The 26,204-nt window shown below is 40.4% G+C and overlaps 1 protein-coding gene across 3 annotated transcripts in view; it reads right to left on the bottom strand.

Annotated features, from left to right (window-relative positions):
• SHISA9 (shisa family member 9) overlaps positions 1-26,204 on the bottom strand; it is a 178,166-nt gene that overhangs the window by 12,469 nt on the left and 139,493 nt on the right. For all 3 annotated transcript variants that reach the window (XM_039732655.1, XM_039732656.1, XM_039732654.1), the window contains exon 4: positions 7,762-7,917. In XM_039732655.1, the coding sequence (XP_039588589.1) occupies positions 7,762-7,917 (156 nt within the window). The remainder of the gene's footprint in view (positions 1-7,761; positions 7,918-26,204) is intronic.

Below are 26,204 nucleotides of genomic sequence, written 5' to 3'. Positions count from 1 at the left end.
AAAAGCAAGTAGTGCAATGTGTAGGCTCCATGGTGGGAACTGTTAAAAGCCACACTTCAGATTCAATCTAGATTTGAGCTGAGATCCTACAGTGTTGTTATTTATCTGCAGGTATTCACAGTTGTTTTCATATCTTTAGGATCAATCTCTATGCTTAAATAATTGATGGAAAAAATTGCATTGCGGGATGAAAAGTATGTTTACATTGCAAAATAAAACAGTTACAGAGAGGAATGTTTATGATGGGCTGGAAGTAAAAATGCTTAGCATTTTTAGGCTTTGTCTTGGCATGAGCTGAGCCTTGTTCTTATTGGCTCCCTTTTATTGCCTGAGCATAAAATTTCACTCATGTCTTCACATCACTTAATGTATAAAAAATTGTATGCATAATTCATCAGCATTTCATAGAAATAGGTTGGAATAACTCATGTTTGATTTAGATTTACTTTTCTTCCTGGGGTCACCACTGATCTCAATGGATGGAAATAAACCTGGTTACTGTAAGCTCATTTCCTATGAAGGCTCTACCTTCAAGGCCAAAAGACAAGCAAAAGACAGCAAAACCCCCATTCTCTAGCAGTGAGCTGGGTTTCTGGTACTCTTATTTTAGATCTCTCCATTATGTCTCATAAAAATGAGATTTTTGTTTCATTTTGATTCATTATCACATAATAAGAATTTTTTAAATCAATTAGTTTCCAGAGAGCCAGCCTAATTTTCAGTGAAAGGGTGTGAATTCTCTGTGGAGCATAACTGATGGAATGTGGAGTGGTGTTTATAAGTTGAACTTCTACGAATAATTGGTGAAGATTTAGTTTTCACTATTTTAATGTGCTGATAACAAAAAAAAAGAGGCTGTTTCTCTGTGGTAGAGAGCATAGGTGCAAAGAATATCAACATCAAGAACAAGAATTAGGATGCACAGATTTAAACTTGCTCTTTTGGCATGAAAAAGAGGTTAAGATTTAATAAATTCTTGTGAAAATTCTTCAGCCATTACATAACCAGGGAGTGGACCAAGTTCAGAAAAACCAAATTCACTAGGTGTGAGTCCAGCCCACAAAAGTAAAAGTTTAAAGTTTAAACCTAAACTAAATACACCTCTAGGCCAGATTTCTTTCTTTCCCATGTTCATTGTGTTGCTAAAGTGTAAGAAATGAGCTACCATAAATGGCAGTGTTTAAGAGAATCCTAGTTTGGTGTTAAATTGCTTCTTGTAAAAGAAGGACTGTTTGCACTTTCCTTCCACCTGCCATGATGTCACTTCTGCCAAGATCAATATATCCCCAAAGTTCACAAATCTGTCTGTTTGCTAAAGATGGAGTAGGCAATGGCTGCTTGGAAGTCTTATGCTTAGAGTACAATTCCCCATCCTCAGAAAGAATATCCTCCTGTAGATTTTACAGTAAAATGTTGTTTTTTAAAAATCCAAAAAAGAATGTCAGCAAAGCAGATGATTTAACTCAAGATACTGAGGCTCTGCACAAATGCCACATTTATAATTAAAATATGAGTACTTCACTGGAAGAAGAAATGAGTGTTCTGGATGATAAAACAGGAAAATATTTTGATCAAGACTCTCCAAGCATTTTGTATTTGCCTATGACAGTGTGCCTGTGGGTATCAGAAGCCAATTGGGTAAATAACAGATAATTAAATTATTTAGTTGAAGCAAGAAAAGGTCTTGTAATTTCATCTGCATGCACTGGGCAGGCTGTGAAATTTGCTGAGTCTCATCAGAAGATGTGAGTGAAAGAAGTGATGCTGCACTTCCTCTGGCTGGGGAATGGGAAGGCTGAGGGAAGGTGCTGGCAGGGGGGTTGGTAAAGCAAGGCTTGCTCCTGAGTGCTGCTTGGCTTTTCTCTTGTGCCTGAAGTAGAAGCAAGAATTGAAGTATGAAAGACTTCCCTAACAAATGAACACTCAAAAGCTTCAAAATCTCCAGCCACATTGGGCTGAGTAAATAAAAATAATGAAAAGATATCCAGCTTTTGTGTCACGCTTTCTTGAGCCAGATCTGTAAGTGTTGAGTTGGGCAGATCACCTACTCGAGCATTATTTATGACACAGCACATACCTCTGGATAGATGAAATCCCTATCTGAATCACCCTCTGGATATTACAAGTGATGCTTTAATCTGTGCTTCCCTGTTTTTCATGGTGTTAAATCCAGTGAGATACTCCTATGCCCCAGATTTTTTTTTGATCCATCTTTGTGTGACTGCTTATGGAAGTGGTAACTGAAATTTTTTTTGTCTTTGAAAAGAAAGCAAAATTCCTTTTATAGCCTTCCAAAGAAACATGAATATTTACCTCTCAGTGTAACAGTGTGCTTGGTATAGGAAAATAATACAAACATATTGGGTCCGATAAATTTGTAGTTCTGCTTTTTCTAAAAGTGCCTGTATCAAACCTGTGAATGCATGGGCAGGCATGTTGTGTGTTTCCATTTTTCCAATTACAGTGTTTCTTTCCAGGCCAGAGCACAATGAACTACAGGGAGAGTCTCATGGTGAGAGACAGATCTTGTACAAGCACAGAGTTACAGCCATTTCTGTGGAAATTGAAGGTTTGAAGCTCAGGAGAAAGCAGCAACAAATTTCCCATCAGGCAAGAAGATGGTTCAGAGACGACAGCCCAGAGCTAACCTCAGGGTGATCTTCCCTGTGGATCCTTCTCTGTGTGCAGAGGACACAGCACCAGGTCAGTTTGCTCATGTGCTCCACCTTTCTGGGGAGCTGTTGCTTGGTGCCTTGGCACACTTGTGGCCACGCTGCTTTCTGCAGGGACATAACCAGGAGGTGTTTGTTCTTTGAGTGTCATATTTGCAGAATCTCACTTTGCAGTTTTGCAACTGCAAGCAGAGCTGGATCACAGTCTAATGTTTCCTCTGGGATCAAAGAACTGTGCAGCTTCAAGAAATGCTGGGAGCTGTAGACTCAGAGATGTGATGGTGGGTCTGCTGCCAATTATATCCTCCTAGCTTCACTATACCAAATCAATTAGATCTGATTTAATCCCACGGGAGACTAACAACTCCCAGCACCAGGGAAGGCTTTCTCAGTCTGTGTTTCAGGAAGGAATTTTGTCCATTGTATGTTTATTTCTTCTTTATTTTCTTTTTTTACAATGTCCAGTCAATTCCTCAAACGTTTGTGTATGTGTGAAAAGGGAAGAAGAAAATTCATGAAGGAAACACAAAATCATGTTAAACTGTAGAAACATTTGCATTCTCAGTTTTTACTTGTATGTTTGTGCACCTCTCCAGCCAGCTGAGTGATCATCTTCCCAGTCCTCTGGGGATTTAGGTTGGGTTTGGGGAATTTTTTCATTTCTGCAAGAAGGTCTAAAGATATTTAATAACTTTGCACTCCCCGAAACTCAGGAAAGAAAATCAACTGTTACACATCCAGACTTGCAGAGCAGTGTGACTGGATAAATAACTAATAACTCAGGATAATGAAGCCCATTTGAGCTCTAGGAAATTCTTAAGCAACAGGATGGACTACAACTCTTAAAGCTTAGCAGAGTGGATTTTGAAGTTGGATTGTTCATGCTTTCCAAATGAATGTCCAAATGATGTGCATAAAAATTTGTGATGAGCTACCTTTGTATGTCCTGGGACTTGAATTTCATGAAGGTGTTCAGCTACAAGATCTCCATCCACTTGTAGCTTTAGGCATGTCAGTATTGCTTAAGTGAGCAATAACCATTTAGGCATGGAATAAAAACATGGTTGATGAACTGGAAATAAGAATAATTTATGCAGAAAAACCTCTTTCTGCACTTTTCACATAAATAATCAAATACTGCAAAAGCACTGAAGAAAACCAGGATCATGTTTTCTCAGGTGACCAAAAAATTGAAATTTCTAAACACTGGGTGTTTACTGCCACAAAAAAATTCAATGACCTCTTCTCCTGGGACTGGTCTTGGAGCTTGTTAACCCTTTTCTCTCAGAGAGTCTCTCACATTCTGAGGTGGGAAAAATTTGGCACTGTTGAAAAGAGATTCTGTGGTTTGAAAATGGAAAAATAATGGATGAATAGAGTGCACCTAACAATAAGTCAGAACAGTCAGCCAGGTAGACTGGAGATGCTAGGAGGTAAATTTCTTACCTATTTGTTCAGGAAATGGGTGTTCTCTATCTCATTTCCAAGTGGTCCTCTGCCTCTGCTGATTATTCCCTGGTGGTGTGTGTGCCAAGGTAGGAGAGTAAAATTCTAGTGCAGTGAGGAAAACAGTAAGCACATCTCAACTCACCAGTACACTGCTGTACTGCAGGCACTCATCTGAGAATACAGAATAGGCACAGAATGTCCTCACATCATTCAGAGATGTAAATGCCAGCAGGCAGTAAGGGGAAAAGGTGAATTTGGTCAACAACCATTGTCAGTACTTAAGGAATTCTGGAGGAAAAGGATTCATTTTTGCTGCAGGAATTTCTGCACCAAAAAAAGAAATTCCTAACAAGAAATTAGGAACACATCCTCTTCCATTGAGTGTAAATGTGAAAAAAAAAAAAGGAATTCCTAACAAGAAATTAGGAACACATCTTCTTCCATTGAGTGTAAAAGTGTTTGGTTGTGCACTTTGAGCTTATTCAAGTAAAAATATGCAGCTTTTTAAAGCTAAAGGCATCCACAGCAGCCTTTTCAACTCTCTCCTCCCCTGTGGTGCTGAATCAGACACTGCAGTGCACACATTGCATGCCACACATGCATGAGCAGTCCAATGTCCAGCCACACTCTGCTAAGCTGTCACCTGGAGTATGAGGTGTAGCTTTAAAATTGCTTCCTGGGGATCAGCTTGCTCTCACTACCAAGGTATGGGTCATTCTTACTCAGCAGCACAATGCAAATTGATAGCAAGGGCTCTCTTGTCTCTTGTTTTCACAAGCACTCGAATCTTTACTGAAGTTAATGGAGAACCTGAACACGATCAAAACAGAGATTAATGTGACTCGCTACTTTTCCATGAACTGCATTTTCACAGCACACAATCACTGAGGAATGAGTAGCTCAATTCTAAAATAAGCCAAATTTTTAAGACATCTGTAGTTCAGAAGAATGCAGCTGTGTAGAAATTAATTTAATACTGCCTCTGGTAAAGCTTCACTTTTTCAGTTATCTAAACTTCTTACCACTTATGGCCACATTCTGATGAGGGATATTAATGTACTATAGCTACCGTTGCTACAAAAAATTAGAAATGCTTCTTCCTCCAATCCCTTATTAAAGAAAAGGGTTAAGCATAGTGGACTACACTCAAACAATGGGATCATACAGAGTAAGGGGCACTTAAATAAATATGGTTTGCCTCAAATGCATGGAGAAATATAGAACACATCCCTTATTAAGTTTCTCTTGTGGCAAATGAATGCACCCTCAAGCCACTATCAGTGAAGGCAAAAGGGAATGGATTACACACACTCATTAACCTGCTGTGGGGATCCATAAATACAGGTCTGAATGTTGGCAGGCAAAAAATGCCTTGCCCTGTGACGATGAGGTCAGGGTGAGCTCAGTCTATGTCTGGTTGCTCAAAAGATGCTGTCAGGTTAAATTTGTTCTGGTGGGCTTGATGTTGGCCAGCTCCTTTCTCCTGTCAGAGCTCTCTGAAAGCCAACAGGAGCCCTGCAGTCGAGCTGGATGTCAGCGTGGTCACAGACCTGGGCCTGGCTGGCACCAGGGAAAAACCTCTTTGTGACCTTGGGATGTACTCAGGAGTTACACTTGGGAGGAATCACTGCCTTGAGAGTCTGAAAGTGGTTGAAAACCCATAAATACACTTATTCAGTTCTTGTTTCATAAGTCCAGACAGAAGGTGTGAATGTGTAACTGTTTCAGAAACTCTTTTGTTTTCTGCTGAGGAGTTTGGATCACAATGTAGCACTTTTCTACTTGTGAAAATTCAACTGCATCTGAAACTTGGAAAAAAGATAGAAGGGAGGGGAAGAATACGGGAAAAGCATGGGAAGATGGTGCAATCCCCCTGGAAGAAAATGTCTCTGAAATTATGTTTAATTTAGTTTAAGATTCTGAGAGGCATTATACAACTTCTGGAGCTGAAGTGCACAATCTTTTAAGGTTGATTTAACTGTATGGTTATAATCTAGCTGCTTTAAAAACTTGTACTCAGACAGACAAGAAATATATAAGTTCTAATTTCATAATTTTTTAAAAAGGTACATTCAGTGGCTCTTGGGCAGATGAGAGAAGTTTCTTAGAGTATTTCATCTCTCATTTTGTTATGCTTAAATACCTTTCAGCTTTGATGACTGGCTTGACCTAAATTGACATCTGAAAAAGAAGCTCACTATCAGTGAATAAATCTGTGATAATCACCACATCATTACACGGCAGCACCTTTTGAAGAAGGAATTGTGAAGCTGCTTGATATTCAAAACCCAGCAGAAAGCTATTAACCCTTGTTTTTATAAACAGATTTAAAACACCACTTGTAAGATATAAAACCAACCAGCTAAAGTAAAACTGAACTATTTGAGATGGGATTTTGATGTACATTTTGTTAGAGGTCTGGTATCCTGAAATGCAGATAAAGGAGTGTAAGTTTGTGATGAAAATTTTTTCTGGCATGGTGAAGACTCGATTCTTAAGTCAGAAAGCTCTGAGCTGTTCTGCTCTTTTTCTAGATATGTATCTCTGACAGGAAATAGGGAGAGTAGCATTACTCTGAATTTATGGGGAAATGATGTTAACATCCATTTGTGAAAGATGAGCAAGGGTTAGTGGGAAAAGACACCCCAGTTCTTAATGTATTATTGTCTAGAAGGGGCTTTCTGTCATTACAGGGTGTACAGCCCCTGAAAACTATTATAAACTTAGACATACAAGATGAAAACTATCTTGAATTTTTTAGTCATTATTGTCCTTTTCCCTCCCTACAACTGTTTCTTTGAGGGTGTTCTCTCATTTATTTAAAATAATATTAATCAGGCACAGAAATAAACCACAACTGGGATCTTTATTAGAAGTTTTATCATGCACTAGTTGTTTGAAATCACAAGATCTCAAAACATTCCTACAGGTATCTACTAATGTACACCTTACAGGCAATGTGGAAGCTTTTACTTCAGAAAAATAAGCCACCACTGGGATCTTTATTAGAAGTTTTATCATGCACTAGTTGTTTGGAAATCACAAGATCTCAGAACATTCCTCCAGGTATCTACTAATGTACACCTTACAGGGAATGCGGAAGTTTTTACTTCAGAACTGTGTCAGTACCTTCTCTTTTTGGGCAGGTGTCTAAATCATAAGCTGATGTTTTTCTCTCTCATTTGTATAGAAAGCTGTGAGAAATACACATCACAATGCATATGTAGGCATTGTATAGGATGTCTCAGGTTGGAAGGGACCCACAGGGACCATCAAGTCCAGCTCCCTGCTCCTCACAGGTTTGGGGCATAAAGAACTGGGGCTGAACCCTGTGTGTACAGCACAGGTGAAACTTCCTGGAAAATGTCTTGCAGGGGCATGGGGTGGTTTTGTGTGCATGTATGAGCTCACATCATATCACGACCAGTTCTTGCATGTCATTTTCTTATCCCTTAATTGCAGTCCTTATCATAATTTTCACTACATTTCCATGTAACATGATATTCCATATTAAACCCAACCATGGTAGAGTCCAGATGAGCAAGACCTTGTTTTCAGCTTGGAGGCAGAATGGGAGCTGCCAGCAGCAAGTGCAACAAGCTGAGCTGAAGGAGAGTCGTGCGTGGCGCCGCTCACTTACCGACTGCCTTTAGAGACGCGTACTTGTTCAGCTCTTTGCCTGGGGGCTGCTGCTCATACGGGTTTGTGATCTGTCCCAGGCTGGGATAGGAATGTTGATGTGCCATCTGAGGAAGGAGGGGAGATGTTGGCATGACATTATTCATCTGTGGTGGATCTGTATTAAAGAAAATCAACAAGCATTAAGTAAAGAGTAAATTAGTCTTAAGGTTTTCATGTCATTATTGAGCACAGATTAGACAGAATATGCCCTGAGATTTGATGCAACAGAACAGTGTTTATTACGAAGTGGGAGTTTGAATACAGCAGACCTGTACTTTGAACAGTTAATGGAATGATTAAAAGCTGACAAGTAATTATGGCAACACACAACAATTTTTGTATAAGAAGGTCTTTGAACTAAAAAATAGGTTTTCAAAACAATTAAACACCGACAATACTGAATTTGCTGCAGCATTAAGATACAAAGCAAAACATGGAGTTTGTTCCAAGTTAGACTGAATACAGGGCAGTAGAGTGGTTCTCTGCAGCAGAAGAGCCAGACTCATTTAAATTGGCTCAGGCTGCTGCACATTCACAGTTACACTGCTTTTAAAACCAGGAGCAGCTTCGTTATTTGCACAGCATTATGTTGTGTTCTGTAGACAAATATCACAGTGTAAAATGTGCTTTTTTTCCTCATGACTATCATTAGATGATTTCTTCAAAGCACACACTTTGTCCTCATGTTTTCTCCTCTCCCCTGGTGTTGGCTATTGTAATATCATACCAGGATCATGTTTTCTGTAGCAGACATACATAAAAACAGGACCTAATCACTGTTTATGCAGAGTTTTAACCACCACTAATCCTATACCCTTTCTGAAATGGATTTGTTCCTTTTTAGTAGAGCATACAGGCTGTATACTTTTCTAAGATAAAATTTATTTGTTGTTTCTGGTGCTCAGTTCCAGCCTCTAAAACATTTGATCATAATTGTATGCTGCATTCAATTTACAAACCTAAATTTCAACAGATTTCAACGTGGTCAGTGTATCTTTTTTGCTGAGTCTTTCTCTAGGCCATGTATTTTGAAATACTTTGAGCTGATTGGCAATTCTAGAACCTTCTCATGGCTTCTGCAATCACAGACAAGCACATTTTTCTCGTGCCATGAGACCATGGTGCTGTCCTGGTGACAATACAGTAACTCCCACAGCATCAAGCACAGCGTAGAGATCACGTAGACAGAAAGCTGGTCAGTTATGGGAAAGGCAGTTTATTGTGATGGATGGATTGGACCATCCTCCAAGTGCCCACAGGATCTGGCAGGAGCCAAATATCCCTGCAGTTTGCCAGGATTTTAAGGGAATTGAGCCACCTGGCTTTCCACAGCTTATTAATAAGCAGGAGCTTTGCAGTCAGTTAACAGATTTACTGCTGGGAGTAAATCAAGGTATTTTTTGACTTCTTCCTGGTCTCTGGAGCCTGGTACAGACTCTGCTGTTCTTGCTGGGGCTGTCCCTCCCTATGCAGAGCTCTGTCCATCCCATACACCTGTACCTAAGGTGGGAGGGGACCCTGAGGTAACGGGACAAAAATTGTACCAGTGCTATCATCTAATAAAAGGATGGTTCTTCTTTCTGTTACTGATTCTTAATAAGGAAGAAACAAAAATGAGAATATTTTCTGTTTCAGAATTCCCCAAAAAACTATTGGAACACTTATAGAATCTTTTTTATGTTTACCTTGAAAGGGTAAGCTGGTTAAGTCAGCAATTTCACAGAAGCAGTTGTTGTTTTAAGGAATTGTTATTTTGTAGTAACTAAAAATTCTCAGTGTGTTTCTGTTCAGTTCTAGTACTGGCATGTCTGAGGCAACTGAGTGACTCTTAGAGCAGGAGTTTCTGCAATCCTGTACTATTCCCATCCCAACTCTGCAGTACAGCTGAGGAGAGCCTCTCAATAGAATGGTTTGAACCAATGAACAGCTGACCAGTTTTTCCAAACCATCCATACCTTCCAAATATCTCTCTCTTCTGGCTGCATCTGTGAGTGCACTTTGAGCAGGAATGCCAGCACAGCTGGCATTTCAGTATTTCAGTAAAGGGCAGCATGAAGGTACCAGCATGGGTGGGACCTTCACTGTAAGAAAACTGTCAACTTTTTAACCCTAGAAAGTGATTGAATTGTCTTCTGAGTAGAGCTAAATCAGTACTTCATGGATGCTACTGTTATGAAGTTCCCTTGTGGCAATTATTATTCAATATGTCAAAATCATGATTTCACTATGTTGAAAATATCAGGAGCACCACACTCACTGCTGAAATGACTTCCAGCCATGGAGATTTGTAAAAACAATGTAAATAAGGTGTAGCTAACTAGGACTGGTTTCTGTATGTGTTTCTTACTTATACATATCAGTTCTATTCAGTCATCTCTCTAAACACAGTGGAGAAACTACCCCAGGAATGTACTGGGGAAGATGAACAAGGTGAACTTGTACTTTGTCCGGGTGTTCAGTGACAGACTCTGTTGCTTCTCGGTTGCTGGGTTACTGATGGTGCTGTCATTTTCTCCCCTGAGTGTTTACAAAGATGTAAAGAAATATGTTTTCAATTTCTAGATCTTCTTTGACTTCTCTCCTGTCTTGTTAAAAGCCCAGAACTCTTCTAAATTATAAATTTCAAGCGAATTAAAGGCAGTCATTCTCACACTGCCACACTGACTAACAGTGCCCCTCACGCACAGCCAGATGCTTACACAAGGCTAAGTCATCACATAGGAGACACAGCTCAAATTACTCATTCAACTGGCCATTTGCACAAAGTGAATTAAGCAAAAGGCCACCTCTGGCAAAGTGCATTTTGCCATACTGAAGAATGATTCCTGTTTATAAAGAGGTTCCCACTGGAATGAACTCCTAAGGCCTACAAGAGAAATCTCAGCTTGATATACACATCTGTCTGAATTTGAATTAAACTAAATTTTAGTCTCACTGGCCATTGCTGCTGAATGTTGCATGTGTTCACAAGCTCACTAGAGTATGTGATCTGATTACCTAACTTTGGTTTTCTAGAAATGTGAGCAAATGGGACACTTGTGTCATTTTCTCCCCATGTAGTTACCATAACAATGTGGGTAAGTAAATTCACCTGTATTTGGATGATACTTAGGAAGTGCTTATAACTGGAGCAGCAGTGGTGCAATGTAAATCCTGCAGCAGTCTGGGCAGTGGGCAGTGCCAGTGTAACCACTGCAGGAGCCCAGTAAGCTGTGAGCAGCACTGCCCTACCTTGGGGCAGTCCACATTTATAACTAAAAAAGGGACTGGCCTCAGAAGTGTCATCTTATACTTAACACTCCTTCAGTCTCAGCAATACAGAATAGGGATTCTCCCAGGAAATAAGACATTTGTCTACAACCAATTCACAAGGTGTTCATGCAAAAGTTGAGATTTTTTTTTTCCTGAGGTTGGAAAAAATAGTAATTGTTACATTTCAGGGAGTAAATAATAATCATTCAGGTTCTTCAAAATATTTTGTGATACAAGGGACTGATTTCAATTGGAAGAAAGTTTAACCAGAAAAAATCCCTACCAGCTTTACCAGTGACCCCTTATGCCAACAGAAATTCTTTATACTTATAAACCAAATATACTGTGATTGGTATTTGCAAATAGCTGCTTCACTGAATGGGGACAACTTTAACCCGAAAGCTGTGGCTGTGCTCACAGATTATTTTTGGCAATGTGACACTGGTATTGTCCACCACAGTATTCCACACAACCAGCTGCGCTGTGCCCCTGCCAAGTTATGTATTTATTTTTAAAAGCAGAGAGTATGAACACCACAAAGACTCAAAAAACTGTTTGTGCCACAGCTTCTAGCATGAATAATCAGACCTGATTAGCAATGGTGATATTGTAAAAAACCTGCAGTATTCCCAACCTATCTTATTTTCTGCTGAAGAGAGGAAATTCAATGCCAGCCTGTTCCCTAACCTTCTGAAACTTTCAGGGGTTATTGTGGATGAAGTGTTTGTGGTTTGCTCTCTGTCTTCCTGCTACAAGCCCAAAAGGAAGAGTTTGAAATATGCCGGAGCTCACCACACACAAGTTAGATGGCTGATGGGCAGAAAATAAGAGGGAAAAAAGGAAAAAATTAAAAGTTCTTTTTATGCTGGAGTGTTTTTGACTGTAATTCCCTTAAGACCTCTAGATATAGAAATGTGCTGGGGGACACATGAAGAAGAAAATAACTGGAAGCAGGTACACCAAAACCAGTTTATAGCTAGAGAAAGTGAGGTTTATATCCCAGCCACCAACAGTGAGCCTTTGGAAATGTCTGAGGCATTGGTTTCTGGTCACATTCCCAGTAGCTGACAAATATTGATCATTACCTTATCTCTTTACTACCTTGACCTATGTATCAGGAATTGAAGATATTACAGTTAACTGTTTGCTGCATTTTTCAAGGGAAAATGCTTTTTGGCATCCCTCTCTGATTGTGAACTTTGGAGTTAGTTTAGTGAGAATCACGTGGCAATAATGTTATTGGTCACTGTAATTATTCTCCACTCTGTCCAGTTAAGATGATATTACCTCTGATTTGTGCACTTCATTCAGGAACCAGCAATGGGCATGTCAGTATTAAGTATTAAATACAGATAAGAACTCAGTGTAAAACCAGTCATAGTTCCATGTATGAATGGGGCAAAAGCCTCAAAGCTGAGTGGTTTGATTTCTGCATTTTCTATAGCATACACTGTGCTTCACCTAGTTTGATTAATCTTGTCAAGAAGCTGCCAGAGCTGTGGGAGACTCAGGGTTAGAGGAAGGGCTGTGAGGAGGCTGCAGCAATAATGAGCTTTTTCACTGCCTCAGAGCCAAGAGCCTGCCATGGGCATCCCTTGAGCTCAGCCTCTCCCCTCCTCCTCTTCAGCCAAGGGAGAGTAGAACCTGCTCTGCAGAGTGGCCTGGGGATTCATTCCTTTCTGTACAATGAAGTCAATGATTCAGTGCTTGAGGACAGGGAAAATGAACAAACTCCATAGGCACAGAATGGAATCTATTAGGAAATGAGTGGTTACAGGCATCAGGAAAAGCACAAATGAGAAAGGCAATGCAGTAACAAAACAGGAGAGGGTGGGGGGAGGCCAGGAAAGCAGAATGAGATTTTGCTGTAAAAGCCACCTGCAGACACACATACAAAAGAAATGAGAACAAGACAGACAAAAGAAGTCTGGGAAGTCAAAGGGGAAAAAAGAGAAAATTCAGAGCAAAATATAATAATAGCTGAACATTTTCAGATACTCAGGAGAAAAAGATATGCCCTGAACTGACTAAAATTGAAAATAACAGCTATGAAAACAGGAGAGAGCTGAGTGATTAGAGAATATCAGTATAAAATTGCTCCCCTCCCATCCATAACTACACTGACACAAGAATCATATTTGCCTCTTTGTTCTTGAGTCTAATATACTTAATCACAACACCAGCTCATCCAGCATTGTGAACCATACTCGTGTTCCTGCAAGCTTCACCAAGAGAAGCTGCAGGTGCTGTTTCTGAAAAATCCACATACGATGAAGACTGGTGGATTTCAACAACAACATGACTATGGCAGTAAAGTCATTCCTTTCTGTTTCTTCCTTCATGTTGTCCATTCAGGACTCAGTGTTGGGGTGACACTCCAACCTCTGCCCTGTGTATTTGCTCTTTCCTCTCTGTAGGCTGTCCCACTGCAATTGAACTGACCCTCATAGAGGTTTTGTGTTTGTGCATTTTCTTACACCTTTATAACTTTAGTATTTTGTTGCAATGCCACTGTCATTGTCTTTATTTACATTCTTTACCCCTTCCTTCAGATTTGCATTAAATGTTGTATTTTAAAGGACATCCTTATTCACACCCAGCCCATACAAGAGTTCCTTCTGCAGATGGTGGTGCATCAAAACCAGAGTGCCATGTCCCTGAGGCAGTCCCCTGTTTGTGCACATATTAACACCCCAGTGTGTGTGATCTCTGCAGCTGAACAGCCACTCTCTGCCCACACTAAATGTGTGAATGGCTGTAGGAGAAGCCCCAGTGGTGCTGATATGCAAAACAGTTTCTGAGGGGTGTGTGCTTATCCCATACTCCTGGGGCTATTCCCAGAAACAGCAAAACAGGTTATGCCCAAAAACTTATAAACTTGAATCCTTTTGTTTTTATTTGCTGTTACAAATATCCATGGCCTTATTCTCTACATAGCTGAAAAATTGTGTTTCTGCTCTTAACAAATTAATGGCATTCTGCTGCAATATTTTCCAGTCTAGCACAAGGTCTAAACTGAAAAGTATTCGTCTCATATAATCTTAATTTCTCTGCCTTGCAATTTAAGTGGTTCTGTATTTTGCAAGAATGCTTGCAATCCAGCTTATCATTCATTATTTTAAATGCTTTTTTAGCACTTTTCAAATATTTGTCTCTTGTCTGAAATAACAATTTCACTACTTTCAATCTTTCCAATCTTTGGTCATCACTGCTGCCTTTTGTCAATGCTTGTGGCCTTGCAATGAAACTTCTGGGATGAGGTTCTACCCTCAGTAATCCACAGAGCCGTGTTGTCCTGTATCTCATGCTGTTGTAAGTCATCCCTATATATCTTTGTCCCTTAAGAACTGAAGACTTTTTTGTTTTCTCATCAGTGATGCACAAGTCATGTGAGTAGTTGTCTTGTCCCTAAATGTGATAGCTCTGACACAATACATATTTTTCATGGCAATTTATGCTAGTCAGTGATCTGTTCTGTCTCTGCACCATATCACAAAAACATTCTTGTAACACAGACAACATACCCATCTAATCACAATCACAGAAAATATCTGAGATGATTGGGATGGCATTTCATTCAGCAAAAAAAGATGTTTCTGTTAATGGAAGTGACAGTCTACAGTCCAAATGCATGTCACCAAACATACTGACTGATGCCTCTCTCTGTCCTAGCAAGTCACTGTAGGACTCAGTCCCATCGTGTTGGGATTCTCTGTGAGTGCAGGAGTCTCTCAGCACACTGAGCTCTGATGTTTGATGTTTCATATTCACTTCCTGCACAATTAACCTCTTGCTCTGCTGCTGTGTCCCACGGTAAAGGTTGTGTGGTCCTTCACACACAGATAACCTCAGTGGCTCTCTGAGGACAGCCTTTCCTGCCCCTGCAGGAGATGCAGCCTCCCTGTCAGAGCAGAGGCACTGCCCCGTGGTGCTGGGGCTGTGCTGGCAGGTGGAGGACACCCAGCCCTGCTGTGAGTGGCTGTGCACCAGCAGGGAGCACAGTGCTGGCTGACACCAAAGGAGGGACAGCATGGCAGCTCTTGGCACCTTGATCTCATCTGAGACACCCATGGACAAGGCTACTGTGGGTGCAGTCTTCATGAGGAATGAGAATTATGGTAGGGAGATTCATGAGCTGATGTTCAGAGACAATGCCTTACATCTGGACATGGGAAAGAAGGTCGAGGAGCCAGGTCATAAAATCCATGATGCTCTGCCTTTGGTGCTTATCTTAGGAGGAGCTGATTTTCCTCTGGCAGGAGAGATGAACTGCAGAGATGTATCAGTCAGCTGTGTAGTGACAGTGCTGCTGTTGCTCAAACAATGCACTATGTCTCTTTCTAAATGGCAAAATTCCCAAGTTTCCTTCCAGTGCTGTGGAATTCTCTGCTGCTGTCAGATGAAGGCACTCTACACTACACTCAAAACCAGATGGACTACTTTTATCTGAAGTGAAGATGAGGACAGCACTAATTTTACAATATAAATCCTCCCGCCTCCTCTTCTTTAATTTTCTATCTACATCCTTCAGAAACTTACCTATGTGAAAGTCAGAGATTGTATTTCTTTTGATAATGATATAAGGGGTGGGTGAATGGGTGGGAGTGGAGCTGAAACATAAAAGATAGAAAATCAATAGCAATGTGGCCAAAGAGATGTGAGACTATACTGCTGTGTCCAGCCAGGGAAGAACACTCAGTGTTCCTGTAAATGGGCCTTTTTCTTACTGAATGTGCTGCAATCACTTTATGTTTAAATTTGTGTATATATATATATATGTAAGAATCTTATGTCTGTGAGCTCTTCTGAGCTCTTTGTGATGGGTTGCAAATGGGGAAAGAGGCGACTGCATCTTTGTGTATCAGTTAAAATCAAGACCCTCCAGAGTGAAGCTTCCCAGTGTCTTCTAGATGCAGGCTGTGACGCTGTGAGGTGCTGAATTCTCTGTGGTCACAGGGATTTAGGAGGTGGGGCCTTCATCCTGTTTCAGGTTTGGGCTCCTTGTTTCTGGTTAGGCTCCAAGTGTGTAGGAGCAGAGTTCTGTGAAATCAGTTGGCTGTTTTACTGCCATCCGAGGAGGGTGGGAGTGGAATATCACTGGCCTTGTGACTAAACTGGCTGGAAGCCTCTCTCTTCTGCTTTTCATTTCCCCTGGGCTCCATACTGTACCATCACACTCACATCCTTGTAATATTTTCTGGGCTCTTGCTTTACAAAAGAGCTGCAGTCTGAGGCTGGTTTTCCATGTAAACTTTTATTATGTGGCACCGGATCTCCTTTTATGAAGGTTATTTTTATGTCCTCTGGAGGGTTGCTTTCCATCATAATTACTCACAACCTGACAGACTTATAATCCTCTGATAGGATTTGTGACATTGTAATCTTCTCTACCACTACCCATTGTGGCTTCACAAACAGAGGATTATAACCTCTAAGGAGGCAATAAGCAGATGAACTCTGGAGATATCAGGACCCTGCTTTCATATCAATTTCCAGTTCTTGAGTTGTGGGAGGGCAGGGAGCAGTGCTGTGTTCTCACTCCTGCCCACGTTTCTGGTTTTCTTCATCTTCTTTTGCCTCAAGTAGCAGAGTTGAGAAATTAATTAAACCCACCAGTTATACACACTTTGAGCATTGCAAATATCCTTAGCGATGCAAATTAAGAAAAGATAAATTCAGCAAATTTGACTTACACAACAGATTTTTTTTTTTTTGCCCAGATGAATGTTCTTTATATTTTCCCATAAGGTAACAGTTCTTTTACAAATCAAACACTCCTGTACCTTTCCCCAGAAATAAAGAGTCTGCTAAATGTACCAGCCAGCTCAGATCTGTTGTTTTGACTGCTTTGTCTTTCAATGAAATTACTTTATTTCCAGCAATTAATATACTTTAACACAAAGGGAAAGTGCTTGTCATTATAACATTATTCTAAATATTTGTATGCCTTGTTTATTGTTTTCTTTAACTGTAATGATTTGAATATATTAAAAATTTCCTTGCTTCAGGCATCCCATTCATTTGTCTATTACCTATCCATATAGCATGTAGTAACAGTTTAGAAGGAAAAGACCAGACACTAAAAAATTACAGAAGCCAACTTTGTGCCTTTGTTATTCACTGTTTTGTCTAAGCAGTAAGTTAGTAGTCCCTTGCCTGTAGCTTTTGGGTAACAAATTCCCTTCAGGATTCTCACATCATTCAAGGGAAAAGCAATTAAGAGTAAGATTTAAGGAAGAGTTAAAATAAGGAGGAAGTTGCTCTTTGTTGTTTTTATTCAAGCCAGCAAAGGTGGAGGACAATTTCTCTAGTGAATTATCTGGTTAATGGGAGACTTAAGAAACATTTTGCTTCAATATTTATCTCACCTGAAGCACATCCCAGTGGCGTCTTCTGTCCTGACATACCTGGCCCAGCACAGAAATGAGTGTGCTTTTTACTTTCTGGCATAATTTAATTTATTCTTTTACAGTCTCTCTAAAGTGGAAATTCTGTCAGGGACTACAGTGAAGCTGTAACATGCAGGTATGGCTCTCTCCTTTCCCAGCCCCCATGTGCAGGCTCATTAAGGTCAGGTTGTTAGTCTCTTAAGCAATCAAAAGCTCAGAGAAAAAAGACAGACGGTCAGGGAAGAGTTAGAGTTCTGTTCTCAGATAAATAGTCATAATTTGTTATCTCTTAAAACAGCAGAGAACAAAATTTATTGCTTATGAAGTAGGTTGCATGTTCTCCTGTTGCACAGACTCACTGGAAATTCAAATGACTGGCTTTTCAAAGGAACATGACTATTCCTTGTGCTGCAGCATTTTATGTATTTTGAAGTCTCAGCTCCAGAGAATGAGTGTTTTAATTTTCCTCACATAGAATGATTAGAGGTTTCAGAAATCCAGCCTTTCTGAGCACATCTTTCTTGAGGTTTGGCATTTCACGTCTTCTCATATGTCTCGTATCTTGCAGGATGTCTACTTAATTATGCCCTCTAATATACAATTTCTTCTCTGGCATCAGCAGAGTTTTGTTGATCCATTTTTGCCTTCAATCCCCTAAAGCCCAAAAATCTTTTATGTCAGACTGCTCTTCACAATGATTGTTCTTAAACTTATTTAATAGGAATGCACCTTTTGTTTCACTGCGTGTTTCAGCTTTTTACAACCTTTTGAATTCCAGTTCTGTCCTTCAAAATCTTTGAAACACCTTCCAGCTTGATGGTGTTCACAAATTTAATAAGTATATGTACAGTGTCCCATTGTTCTCCTCATTACTGAAAATATTGGAGGCAGAATAAATTACTACAGCACTCCATTCACTGCATCCCTCCACTAAAAAATAGGATCATTTAGAATTATTCTCTGAAAGCAGTTTTCAGACAAGTTTGCATCAACCTTTTAGAAACAGCTTCTGAAGACCTATTAAAAATCAGGAATTTTTTATATCTACAGCATTCCCCCATCCAAAGGGCCTGTTACACTGACATGAAAGGGAATTGCTCAGGTTAAGCTCCATTTATTCCTGAGAAATCTGCATTAGTGGTTATTCATGGCCATGTCCATTTCTGTTTCTTTCTCCCTGCCTTTCCCTTGTCCCTTAATTAATGAATTAAATGAATACAAAATTATTTTAATTGTGTTCTGTTCTAAGGCTTTACAGCACACCTTGTTTTTGAGTGTTTTACAGAATTTCATCCATTGGATGAATGGTGGGTCCAAGTCCTTTTTCCCACTGTGCAGATTAATCCTTCTGGGCCATCAAATAGAAACGGATTATAATTTTTCCAACAGCTCTTCAAAGCTGCCCCTCTTTTCCTCAGGTGTGATCCCTCCTTTGTTTTCTGATGTTATTTTTTGTTAGTTTCTTGAAATGGTTGTTTGGGTTTTTTAGTGAATAGTGATGTCCTCCCTTCCAAAAGGGACAATTTGATTCTTTGAATCTTTAGATGTTAATTTCTAAAAACTAAAAATAAGTAAATTTTTTAAAGTAGTATTTCAGAGCCGTATGTATGGTTGTGTTTTAATCAGTGCCAAGCCTTATCTAAGCAGGCATTTATACGAGCCACAGTAATTTGGATTGGCCCTTTATGTAGAATAATATCCTAACATTTAGCTGCTTAGTTATGGTGTGTTCCACATTGTTATTGCAATAATTTCCAGAGTTGAATTATTTTCTATTTACATAATGTTTATTCAAATATATGTACAGGAGTTTCAGGGGAAAATAATTAGGCGAGACAGCATCAGAAAAATAACTCTTTTTGAGAAAGAAAATGAAGTCTTTGGTGGGGGAGTGTCTCTGAGACTTAGCCCATCTCATTTGCTTTGGCCGCTGAGGTGAATCTTCAGATCCAACACTGCAAGCACAGCGGAGTGGCTGCGTGCTGTGTGGGTAAATTCAGAGCTGATCCGTGCCCAGCTCCTGGTTCTTAGGGTGAATGCAGTCCAGCCCCGTGGCTGTGGTTATCCAGACCCCTTGAGCAGTGTCTGACTCACATCTGGTGCTCCCCGAGCCTGACCCTGCCCCAGGGGCAGCCCCAGCCCTGCAGGGCAGGAGGCTCCTGCTGCCCCCAGGAGCTGCTGGGGGTGCAGGTGCTCAGCCCAGAGCTGCTGCTGGCAGCTCTCCACGCACCCCATCCCTGCTCTAACACTCATTTACCCACAAATGTTCCCTGCTGCAGCCACTGATGACATTTCAGCAAGAGGTAAAATAACACTGTTTCATGCTTAGGCACTAGAGACAAGAATAATGGAAAATGAAGAAACGGATTTTATAATACACATTCCTTTTTGCACCTAAAATTGTGGATTTCAGAACGTGTCCTGAGGAACAGGGGACAAATATCTTTCCATTCCCCCTTGGAAGTACCACTCGTGCATTTACTAGGGGAGGGAACTCATTATTTGAATTTATATTGAATTTTTTAAAGGAAATTAATATAATGTTAAAAGATACCATTTAATTTTAATATTACAAACAATCATTCCAAAGTATGACTTCAGCTTTCAGATTATTTGATTTTCTCTATTGACGATGTACACATCCTTTTGAAGGAAGTGCCAAGTAGATAGGAGATTGGAGGAAAAGGAAGACAGAAAATCTTGCAATAATTAGGGCATAGGCAATCCTGTATCAACAGGAACTTTCTATTCCTACTTAACATTTCAATAATGATCCCATTTTATTTTGAACCTTCAGACTTAAAAGACAACTGTGAGAGCTACTGCCTCTTCCCCTGTGTTATTTTAGGAACCTCTTATGTGTAATTTCTGTGATCAATAACCTCCCTGCACATACCCTGATGTGCAGCATAAAGATGGCCTAGTTCTATTTTTGCATTTTAATGGCCTTTTGCAGAGTGACACCTCTACTCTTAAAGAACAATGACGAATATATGTCTCAATAAATGAGAAAATTTTGCTGCTTTGGAGAAGGAAATTTCAGCGGCTTTTAAAAGTCTTCCCTCACCTGAACACATGTTGAACCTGTCCACCCAATTGCAATCTTTTTGCCAATATGCAAATATTTTCTTCTAATCAGTCTTTACTGAAAAGCATTATCAAAATAACTGCAGCAGGCCAGGCACAGGTCCCTGTTCCTCTGGGAATGAGCCTTAATGGGCTGCATGATCATGGGCACGTTGCACAGGCCACAATAACACTGAGCTGACAGGAGGAGGAGGCTGGGGAAGCCTTCCCCTGTCCAGTGATGGCATCAGGATGGATTAGTGCTGCTAGGCTGGGCAGGTGAGCCCGGGGGCACTGCCCTGCTGTGAGCTGAGAGGTGCCACAGGTGTCCTTGTGGCTGTGCCCAGGAGCTCTGCACGGGCTGCAGGACACTTCTGCTGGCTCAGGGTCCCTGGCTGTGCTCCTGCCTTGTGCCCCCTCGTCTCATCCTGCCGTGCCACAGGGAGCCCTGACACCCACAGCTCCTCCTGCCAGGGAATTGCACTGCTCTCAGGCTTCCCTCAGAGCCTTTTTATTTCATTTCTGTTCTTCACTAGTCTCAGTTAGACCTTTTCCTGCGTCTTCCTCCTCCCTGTGATGTGTGCTGGGAATGACTGCTTGGCTCTGGGGCATCTTCAGCCACGTCTTCTCTTGAGTTTATGGCTGTGCTACAGCCACTGCTCTCAAAAACCTCTGCAAACAGGTGTCTGTGCTGTCTCAGGGAGGCAGCAATAGGACTCAGATCTCTAGAAAAGCATCTCCAGCCTCACGGTTTGCCTTCCATTTTGGTGTGTGTCTAAAGCGAAAAAAAGTTGCATCCATAATCTCCTTGTTCGACAGTTTATTTTCTTTTTTTCTGGAATTAAAAGGTATTAATTCCTGAAGTCTCTGCTAGTAGGTTTTTGCTTTTATGGCCTCTATTTTCTTACTATTCTCTTTGTTCTTTTCTCTACTTCAATACAAACTCATATATTGAATAATTTGTAAGCTGAGGCAAAAGTATAAAAATGTAGATCTGATATTTTGAAAACTATATTATTTAGTGTGAGGTTTTGATCAGTGCTCAGGCTTTACTTTGCTCTTGGTGGAACTGGCACTTTTTGAGAATGGCAGAATCGGAGAAATTTAGAACATTTCTGAAGCTCTGTCTGAACGTGTTTCATGAACACCTACTTTAATGGAGTTAGGCCAATATTTATAAACTGAATTTCAGTAGTTCAGCACATCTTCAGTAGTGGTACCTCAGTGCTGCTCAATTTACAAATGTGCTGCTGCTGAATTAAATTCACAGTTTTTTCCCTCCTCAGCACAGTACATTGTCTGTGTTTATTTGTATTTTTCACGACCAGTGAGCCCCATCTCACACAAAAACCCCGTACCTCAATGAGCACATCTCACCCCATTCATCTCCTTGACCTTCCTGACAAGACCAACTTAATAAGTTTCTCTTTCAGAGCTGTGTTTTATAACATCACTGAGACCAACAACCCTTTTCACAAAAGCCACTGAATAAAAATGAGTTGTTAAATTAACTCTCAGTCCTTGTAAATTAATATGGGTTGCTTTTGCACTGAAGCTTGGAAGGTGGGGTGGTTGTTATCCCACAACATTTCCCTCAGGTCTGTCTTTTATTAAGCCACAGGAATTTTATTTCCAGTCTGGAATATTACCACTCTCACTGGTGTCTGTATTCATGCAGTATTATCAATGTACCGAGGACTGATTTCACTGTCTTGGGGATTTTTCTTCTTTTATTTAGCTACAATCCAAATAATAAGCTGTTGTCTTACAGTGCTTTACTTCTCAGCAGGGTAAGTTGGATGGGTTTACAGAATGTAAAGAACATTTCAAAACTGGATCTTTTCCCTCCTGATGAATTGATAGTCAAACAGAAATGCTGGGTGTTGGGTTTCAATAATTGGTTACAGTGCCACTACATCAAATTGAAGTTCTTCTAAGAACCATGATTAGCTGCTACAAAATGATAAATTGGGGACTGCTAATGATGCTAATTAACAGTGCTTTTGAACCCAAGTGCATCTTGGCAGGAGAACAACACCCGGGACAGATTTTGAGTGTCTGCCCAAGAGTACCTGCCTGAAGTAAAATGTGTCAGAAGTCAGGCTGAATAGGGGACAGTTCATAGTTTATAACACAATCTCTTCTGTCATGTCTTTCTCCTTATTAGCTGGACTGTTGTCACCCACTGGTCTTTCACAGTGCAGTTCTTCATCCAAAAACTAAGTACAGGCCCAGAAGGAAAAGTAAAATTGATGCTTCTATTCTCAGACATTTCTAGTTATAACCCATTACTCTGCATACATTATTTTTAATGGATTGCAGAATGCCTCTTTAGCTTTCTCAGAATGTCTTCCAAGAACAAGACTTTGTGGACTCCTGCCAGGCACACACACGTATGATTTGTATGCTGTCCTTTACTTTTATTGTTGGGAGCAAAATTGTCTTGGCAGCAGCTTTGCTTCTCGGCCTTCAATCTTGTTTTGCTCTAGAACTCATAGAAGCCAAAGTCTCAACCTTCTCTGCCTTAGTGTCAAATACAGGCAGGTGCTCAGGGCCCTGTGTTCTGGGAACTTTCACTTATGACAGGTTAAATTACCAGTCTCTGAAAACTGAAATTCTGGGCACAACATCATCAACAGGGTCTAAGCGTGGGGTCAGGTTTTCATCCCTGGGACTGTTACCTGCCTGAAGGGCTTTTGCTGCTGGGCAAGAACCTTCCTGCTCAGCTGACTGAAGCAATGAACTCTTTCAGTGTTACATAGATTATTTGGAACAGTTTTCCATGCAGTCCTGTTTTTATTTATTTATTCCTGATGTGCTAAGAATTTGCCAGGCAGAAAAAGGCACAGTCCCTGTCCTAAGGGGAGCCTGATAGAAGCTCTGATATTTGCATGCCTGTGAACTTCCTCTGTGACCAAAGGCAATGTCCTTGTATTAATGTATTAATTCCGTCAGAACTATTGCTTCTCACAGCATGGTACCGTAAATAATTTCTGTTTACAATAATGGATCATTACTCAAACTTCCCACAGAAACTGAATATGCTGTAAGTGGTTTTCCCTTTGTATTTATTATAATTTACCTCCTACGTTAATCAATGCTACCTCAGGAAAATTCTCTTTGTACTATGTATTTACAGCCAGAAATACAGTGGTTAATAGTTCGTTTCCAGTACAGTAACAGATAAATAACAATCATTTTGTCTTCTCTTTTATATTTTAATTATAGATTTTTAGCCCATGTTTTAATCTTTTACATGGCATGTCTATGCCCTATTAAACAGTCATGTTTCACCCAGGGGTGGTTCTTGCTGATGTGATACCTTTGCTTGGTTGGTAGGGTAACCTGCCTCTCTTTCTCCATCTTTCCTAGGAGCAAACAAGTAGATGTTTAGTTAAACAGCAGTCATGGACTCAGAGTCCAGTCCTCAATTCCCAACTCCACCACAGTGAATTTGTGTGCTCATGGCAAGGTCACCAAAAGACTTGCAGTGTTAATACACCAAGATTGGTCTTTGGAAACACTTCCTATACTTCTGCCAGCAGGGGGTTTTTTTTGCATTTTCAGTTAGAGAATTGCTATAACACCAAAAAAAAGACCATTTAAACCGGTCTGTACAGACTTCTCGGGAGTTTGTTTTTGCTCATTGCACTGGCCTGGCAGAACAGATTCCTCTGTGGTTGGGAAACTAAGGATTAGTATGAGGCAGCTCAGTAGGAATGGTTTCATTTTCAACAGGAAAAAAAAGGTTGAAATTTATATGGTGATATCCTACAGCCTTGTTTTACCAAATAGTTGGAAACAAAAATCAAGTTAGACAAAGCATTATAATCAAGGCAATAGCAATAATGGCTCCAAGAGAGATGGATCTGCCATTCTGTGACAGTACATCCAGTGTGGAGCCTTTCCACATCCCGTACAATCCACACAAAATGTAATCTTGTAGCCAGAAATTCAGATGTCTGTATTAGAAGTTATGATCTTAATGCACAGAAAGCACATGGACAAGTAACCTCAGCAGCAAGATCTTTTTGATTAAATTCTCTGTCTGCCAGAATCACTTATATCCACAGAGAACCACTGATTTTTTGTTATCTCCTCTAGTGCTTACAGGAATTCACATCAAAAAGCCCCAAATAAATGGGAAAAAACTCTGAAACAGAGTTTGTCTTTCATTAAACACCAGCTGTCCTTGCAGTTCAGAGTGAGGGACTGAGTATAAAAGGTAGAGAGCATTACACACACAGACACAGGATCAGGTGTCAGAACATCTTCTCCTCTGAACACTCTATCTGACTTATGTTAGGGTTAACAAATGCTCAGCAATCCTAATTTTGTTCAGAAAATTGTAGGAGAAAAAGGATTATTTACTTATATGCTGTACATATTTCATTGCTTGTTCTGGGTATTAATGGTGCAATATTTTCAAGTTCTATGCAGAACATGGAAATTGGAATTGTGTCCAACTTCTCCCCATGTTTTTATTAGGTTTTATTTAAATGTTTGCAACTCAGGTGTGTATCCAAGCCGTAGCAGAATTCTGTGGTTTGCCTGCTATCAGCATAAGCTGGAGAAAGCTGTACCACTCTGACACTATTGTCCCACAGATAAATACTGTCAGAATTCCTCCTTGTGTGTCAACAGTTATTGCATTGATTGAAATAGATTGTCAGATCTTTCTCTCTTCAGATTGGAGACAGACCCAGAAGGCAGATAAATATGTGCTTAACTGCCAATTATGAATCTGTTTGGCCTTGGCAGGACTAAAAAATGTAATAAGACTTTCCTGTCTCTCTGTTTGAAATTCAATAAAAAAAGAAGAAAGATTTTTCTATTATGCTTTGTTTTGTTGTTTTTTTTTTCTTATGGGTGGATGAGCACCCTTTGCTTAGCTCTTTCTTTTCACAAAATAATAGAGGCTCAAAGGGCATTTCTGTAATTTATTATACATGCATCAGTCCACTTGACTAGAGATTGGTGAAAGAACCTGACCTTTATCATGATAAAGGGAATATAAGTGAGGAACAATTTTGATGTTGTAGGCACTCTCTGTCTTGTAGGTGTGCATGAGCATGTATTTGTTTTAGAATGATAACTGTTATCACTTCCTGGCAAGGTTTCCTCAGAGAATAATCCTTGTTCACACTGATACTTGGGCTTCCTACTGTGCATTAAAAACAAAGGCTTGAGAGATTTGCTCAGCTAAAGACAGTTCTGCTTAAACGTGCCCAGGTGAGGGCAACAAAGCTGCCACAGGGGTGGGGGGTGTCCTGTGACAAGGAGACGAGGACTTGGGACAGGAATGCTGTGGAGGAGGCTGAGGGAGGATCCCGAGAAGGGGACACGTGGAGAGGGAGGTGCTGATCCCTCCTCCCTGGTATGCAGTGACGGGATGTGTGGGAATGGCTCGCTGCTCCACCAGGGAGGCTTAGGCAGGTCCTTAGGAAGGATTTCTTTACCAACAGGGTGGTCAGACACTGGAACGAGGTCCTTAGAGGGGCGGTCAATGCCCCAGGGCTGTCAGTGTTTAAGGGCATGTGGACAATGTCTTTAACCTCCTTTAACTTGGTCAGGCAGTGCAGTGATCACTGCACTTCCAACTGCAACAGTCTATTCTGTTCTATTATTTTATGCCAGAAGTTGAGAAAGAGACAATGAATTGAACAATTAAATTCTGTTTTTTTCAGAATTATTT

The sequence above is a fragment of the Passer montanus genome, unplaced genomic scaffold (assembly GCF_014805655.1).
Source record: "Passer montanus isolate IOZ18808 unplaced genomic scaffold, ASM1480565v1 scaffold8, whole genome shotgun sequence".
Classification (NCBI taxonomy): Eukaryota; Metazoa; Chordata; class Aves; order Passeriformes; family Passeridae; genus Passer; species Passer montanus.
The sequence above is the reverse complement of the archived record's forward strand: the minus strand, read 5'-3'. Positions and strand labels throughout refer to the sequence as shown.